At 44.9% G+C, this 6,716-nt stretch overlaps 1 protein-coding gene across 1 annotated transcript in view; it reads left to right on the top strand.

Moving 5' to 3' along the window:
* The first annotated feature begins 2,623 nt into the window (after positions 1-2,623).
* The window catches only part of LOC139547095 (polyprenol dehydrogenase-like), a 32,645-nt gene continuing 28,552 nt past the window's right edge, over positions 2,624-6,716 (top strand). The window contains exon 1 of the mRNA XM_071356145.1: positions 2,624-2,724. Within this exon, the coding sequence (XP_071212246.1) occupies positions 2,624-2,724 (101 nt within the window). The remainder of the gene's footprint in view (positions 2,725-6,716) is intronic.

Below are 6,716 nucleotides of genomic sequence, written 5' to 3'. Positions count from 1 at the left end.
ATAATGGTACTGAGATGAATTAATACGCTGAATTGGTGCGTGCTCTTATAATATGGTCATTAACGAAGCCCAAACTGACACCATGCTGATCATTGTGTTTTATTCATATGGATTTTCTATATATTCTATGTATAGAAAATAGGAAATCATATGTACATGGAACCAAAATATAAACACAACATGTAAACAGTTGGTCTCATGTTTCATTAGCTGAAATAAAAGATCCCAGAAATGTTCCATATGAAAAAAATGCTTATTTCTCACAAATGTTGTGCACAAATTTGTCTACATCCCTGTTAGTGAGCATATCTCCTTTGCCAAGATAATCCATCCACCTGACAGGTGTGGCATATCAAGAAGCTGATTAAACAGCATAATCGTTACACAGCTGCACCTTGTGCCGGGGACAATAAAAAGCCACTCTAAAATGTGCACACAACACAATGCCACAGATGTCTCAAGTTTTAAGGTAGCGTGCAGCTGGCATGCTGACAGCAGGAATGTCCACCAGAGCTGTTGCCAGATAACTGAATGTTAATTTCTCTACCATAAGCCGCCTCCAACGCTGTTTTTGAGAATTTGGCAGCACATCCAACCAGCTTCACAACCGCAGACCACGTGCCAGCCCAGGACCTCCACATTCGGCTTCTTCAGCTGCGGGATCATCTGAGACCAGCCACCCAGACAGCTGATGAAACTGTGGGTTTGCACAACCAAATAACTTATGCGCAAACTGTCAGAAACCGTTTCTGGGGAGCTCATCTGTGTGCTTGCCGTCCTCACCAGGGTCTTGACCTGACAGCAGTTCGGCGTCGTAACCGAATTCAGTGGGCAAATGTTCACATTCGATGGCCACTGGCACCCTGGAGATGTGTGCTCTTCATGGCTGAATCCTGATTTCAACTGTATGGGGCAGATGGCAGACCGCGTTGTGTGGGCGAGCGGTTTGCTGATGTCAACGTTGTGACCAGAGAGCCCCATGGTGGCGGTGGGGTTATGGTATGGGCAGGCTTAAGCTACGGACAATGAACACAATTGCATTGTATCGATGGCAATTTGAAAGCACAGAAATACCTGATGAGATTCTGAGATCCATTGTCGTGCCATTCATCCGCCGCCATCACCTCATGTTTCAGCATGATAATGCACGGCCCCATGTTGCAAGGATCTGTACACAATTCCTGGAAGCTGAAAATGTCCCAGTTATTCCATAGCCTGCATACTCACCAGACTCTTCAATGGCTGTTTGGGATGCTCTGAATCGAGATGTAGGCTAGCGTATTCCAGTTTCCTCGAATATCCAGCAACTTTACATAGCCATTGAAGAGGAGTGGGACAACATTCCACAGGCCACAATACAACATCCTGATCAACAAACTCTTATGTGTCCCACTGCATGAGACAAATTGTGGTCACACCAGATACTGACTGGTTTTCTGATCCACAGCCCTACATTTTTTAAAGGTATCTGTGACCAACAGATTCCCAGTCATGTGAAATCCATAGATTATGGCCTAATGAATTTATTTAAATTAACTGATTTCCTTATATGAACTGTAACTCTTTACAATCTTTGAAATTGTTGCATGTTAACCGTTTTGTTCCAATGAAATGGATAGGCTAATGTTGATGACCAAAATTATGATGATGATGATGATGATGATACAAATAAATCTCTAAATATAGACCTATACTAATGAATAACATAGCTCTCTGAAATAAACCTTAATCATGTTCAAATGAACGAATCTTATTGCTAGCATGAAAAAAGTATCCTCACTGTGATTTCTTATAAAACAATATGATATAATACATATAGATGTACTACTAACAAAGAGAATGTATAGCCAAGATAATGATGTGGTATTGCCTCGAGTCGAGACAGGACCGTGTTATTATTATCATTATTACCAAGCCCCTGACAGCATGTGCTGCCTGCTGGTCGCCCTCGGGCGCCTTTAACCGGGTTGACCACACGCCTCACCGAGAGGAATAATAATCAACGATTTTCTCTCGAGATTTGCAGCAAGCAGCTACAGCGCGCAACTTGGAGATCCCCCGATTCAACTGGGTTCTGATGGATTTTATTAGACTTATTATTTAGTCTTTCTCCTTCACTATGTTCATTATTTATTAGGATTTATTAGTATTGTTGACTGTGGATTTCATACGTGGAGATACCGTTTGGTTTAATAGCCCTCGGGAATTTATGTTCCATTTGAAGGGAAGCCCTGAGCTGTTTGCATGTGTGAGTGTGTGTGTGTTTAGGTGAGTGTGTGAGTGAGTCTGTCCACACGTCCATCCTCAACAGTTGATGCTGACAGAGATCAGAGAAGTGTGTTATTGAGACGGGGTCCTTCATTGCGTCGCTCAGCGCGGACTCGGAGACACACACACACACACACACACACACACACACACACACACACACACACACACACACACACACACACACACACACACACACACACACACACACACACACACACACACACACACACACACACATACACACACACACACACACACACACACACACACAGAAACCCTTACGCACGCACAAACACGCACACACATAGGCGCGCGCGCACACACATAGTTTGCTGTCACACACTGTCTGCCGATGAGCTCTGTCATGCAGTCGTTCCTCTCTCCAGTGAACAAGGCTATTCTAGTAGCTCTGTTCATCTTCGCCATCCTCCTCATCCTCTATGTGATCCTCTGGTACATCTGTAGAGACGTGGACTGCGACCACGGCATCTGATCTGATTAACACCGGGAACACCACCGAACAACGGAGGGGAGAGACGCATCTGACAGAGGGTCACCCTGGTAAGTCAGCATGTCTCCTCTGCTCTACGTGCTCGCGTGTGTGTGTGTGTGTGTGTGTGTGTGTGTGTGTGTGTGTGTGTGTGTGGCTCAAGTGACAAAACAAGTGTTTCCTCTAACAGCATCAGTATCATTACAAAAACAGAAACAGTGCCGCGCATAACCTGTTTCCCGATGGCGCCTCCAGTCCGTTATGAAAGGTCGTTTTATCTAACCTTTATTTGCCAGAAATGTCTTAAGTCTGAGAACCTATTTTTGTGAGAGACCGAGCAAGAAATTCAGAAAGAAAAATTATTTTAGGCCAATCACAATCCAATTCGAGGAGCATACGTTTGTCTTCATTTAGAGTTTTGGGGGTCTTATTCATGCAATCTCCCCAAATAACAGAAACAGTAGTGTCGCTGTGACCACAGTGTCATCACCATCACAAAAGGTGACACAATGTCATCACCTACAGGAATGTTATGTTATCTTCTTCAGTCTGAGTGGAGAGGTAGCGGCTACTATCGTCGTTGCCCGGTTAATAGCGCACGAGGACAGGCTGCGCGGGAACCGGCGTTTGGATGTAAGACATGCATTAGCAATACTGATCTATAATCACAGCGTGTGTGTGTGTGTGTTCGTGAGCTTCATAGTTCATGTTCAGTTCATCTCGTCTCTAAGATAGTCTAAGATCTGACATTGGCAATGGCATTATCATTTAACACGATCAAACAAACAGGATTATTCTTCCCCCTATAGAATAACATGTCTTCTAGTGCCATGCAGCAATCATGTGATGTTTGAAACTGGTACTGTATTCCCTAGACTTTTGCCGATACGCGTTCGTTTGTGACCTCTGCTGCTGCTCAATTAAAACATCTGAAGACGACTGTCTTTCAGTGTGGGATTCATCTTTACTGTCATATATGCTTTTACAACCCTGCACCCAAAGACTTTGTACCAAGAATAACGATGAGCGTGCCATTTATTCTACCCTTTATTCCGTTAATTATCATAGCCATGCCGAGTCAATGTTGCTTTTTTACGCATAGGCGTCCTTGACTTCAGCTGACATTTGGCGCTCTTTGCGTGCATGTATGAGAGAGAGAGACAGAGAGAGAAAGAGAGAGAGAGAGAGAGAGAGAGAGAGAGAGAGAGAGAGAGAGAGAGAGAGAGAGAGAGAGAGAGAGAGTTTCAGTGAATGACATTATCCCTCTGCGTTACCACTGCGGTTGACCTAATGGTAACCTTGTCATAGTCTCGAAAACCCGAACCTAGTCAGTTGTGGTGCAGGGGAAACGATGGATAAGCCGCAAGATAAAGTGTGATGGTGCAATGCAACTAACTGTAAATTAATGTGACTGTAGAAAATCCATTGTATTTGTCCCTATACTTAAATAAAGGATCACCTGATCAACAGATCAACAGTCCTACAGTGTTCAGATCCAGCTGAACCTGTAGAAGCCGACTGACAGAATAAGAGCTTCTCTCCTGCCTGGCGGAAACAAATAAACCATCCACATACCAATATGAGGGGCTGAAGGACACATCAAGGACACAATGTGTGTTTGTGTGTTGTGTGTTGTGTGTTTGGGGGGGGGGGGGGTTAATGGCGTGAACCCGGTTACCGAGATTTACCGGGAATTACCACCCTAAACTACTCCCTTTTCCGGTGATAAGTAATTGCGAGAAAGCGGTCAATTGCAATACATTATTTATTTGAACACCATGGCGTGGAACGGAACTGTTCAATTATTGGCGATGTTTAAATCTGGCTTCTCTACCACCTCAGCATGAGGTCACGCTCAGGGTGGGGACAGACATCCCATCTCAGTATGGAGCGCAGTTCACAATGCATGTAGACCTATCATCTCATCATAGTCACTTTTTTTCTTGTGACAGGTATGGCCTACATTTGCTGCAGCATAGCCTATGCTACAGAATGCGCGTCTAATTTACCCATCTCCATCTGGCTTTCGGGGGTCACCTTGTTTATTAATTGTAAAAAATAATACTTTTTTAAATTGCAGCTGCAGAGTTTTAAAACAGCCTACCACTCGAAAATCGTTGCTTTAAATCAGTGCACGGGAGCACTCTCACAGTCTTTCTCTCTCTCCATCAACTCCATTCAAATTGCATCCAAAAGAGATAATCCTGTTCTAGATTGATATATAGCCCTATATATAGATGTTCTAGCCTACCTCTTTCAGGTAATACATTCAATGCAGTATTAGCCTTCAATTTAGCTAATTAATTATGGTTTATGCTTAATAAGCTTCTAATGTATAGCCTCTGTCTCTTGCGCAATATGCAAGCACCTGTTCTTTCCTGACCTATCTGTAAAAAGCGCTCCTTAGCTCTAGGAGTCCCTTCCCGGAAAAGCTAGACTAGAATAGCTGGCTTGAATTATTATGTTGTTTTTGCATTTCTTATACCAATAGACTATTCAAAGAGGGATGCAAGCTATTTTTTGCTGAATGTTAAATACAGCAGCCAGTAGAACTCACAGTTAGTTTGAAAGAAGAGCGAACGAGGATGGGGGTAAGCTATAACAGTTATTTGTTCAGACTCATAACCATTAAATCAATCTTCTGTGAAGAGAAATGAAATCCTTCTGCATCTGAGCCCAGTCAGAGCATTGTCTCTGTGGAAGCCCAGTCAGAACATTGTCTATGTGGAAACCCAGTCAGAACGCTGTCTATGTGGAAGCCCAGTCAGGGCACTGTCTATGTGGAAGCCCAGTCAGAACATTGTCTATGTGGAAGCCCAGTCAGAACCCTGTCTATGTGGAAGCCCAGTCAGAACCCTGTCTATTTGGAAGCCCAGTCAGGGCACTGTCTATGTGGAAGCCCAGTCAGGGCACTGTCTATGTGGAAGCCCAGTCAGGGCACTGTCTATGTGGAAGCCCAGTCAGGGCACTGTCTATGTGGAAGCCCAGTCAGAGCACTGTCTATGTGGAAGCCCAGACAGAGCACTGTCTATGTGGAAGCCCAGACAGAGCACTGTCTATGTGGAAGCCCAGTCAGAACCCTGTCTATGTGGAAGCCCAGTCAGAACCCTGTCTATTTGGAAGCCCAGTCAGGGCACTGTCTATGTGGAAGCCCAGTCAGGGCACTGTCTATGTGGAAGCCCAGTCAGGGCACTGTCTATGTGGAAGCCCAGTCAGGGCACTGTCTATGTGGAAGCCCAGTCAGGGCACTGTCTATGTGGAAGCCCAGTCAGAGCACTGTCTATGTGGAAGCCCAGTCAGAACCTTGTCTATTTGGAAGCCCAGTCAGAACACTGTCTATGTGGAAGCCCAGTCAGAACCCTGTCTATTTGGAAGCCCAGTCAGAACACTGTCTATGTGGAAGCCCAGTCAGAACCCTGTCTATTTGGAAGCCCAGTCAGAACACTGTCTATGTGGAAGCCCAGTCAGAACCCTGTCTATTTGGAAGCCCAGTCAGAACACTGTCTATGTGGAAGCCCAGTCAGGGCACTGTCTATGTGGAAGCCCAGTCAGAACCCTGTCTATTTGGAAGCCCAGTCAGAACACTGTCTATGTGGAAGCCCAGTCAGAACCCTGTCTATTTGGAAGCCCAGTCAGAACACTGTCTATGTGGAAGCCCAGTCAGAACCCTGTCTATTTGGAAGCCCAGTCAGAACACTGTCTATGTGGAAGCCCAGTCAGAACACTGTCTATGTGGAAGCCCAGACAGAGCACTGTCTATGTGGAAGCCCAGACAGAGCACTGTCTATGTGGAAGCACAGACAGAGCACTGTCTATGTGGAAGCTCATCTGCATAAAGAAAGGGAACCATAACCTAAAGTGTTAGTAATGTAAAGACATCTGTTCCATAATGTCATCTACCTGAGTGACACATACTTAACCTCGGTCCATATGATCTACACACACACAAGGATGG

This window comes from Salvelinus alpinus, chromosome 20 (assembly GCF_045679555.1).
Source record: "Salvelinus alpinus chromosome 20, SLU_Salpinus.1, whole genome shotgun sequence".
NCBI lineage: Eukaryota > Metazoa > Chordata > Actinopteri > Salmoniformes > Salmonidae > Salvelinus > Salvelinus alpinus.
Note: the sequence above shows the minus strand (reverse complement) of the source record. Positions and strands in the feature narration are given on the sequence as shown.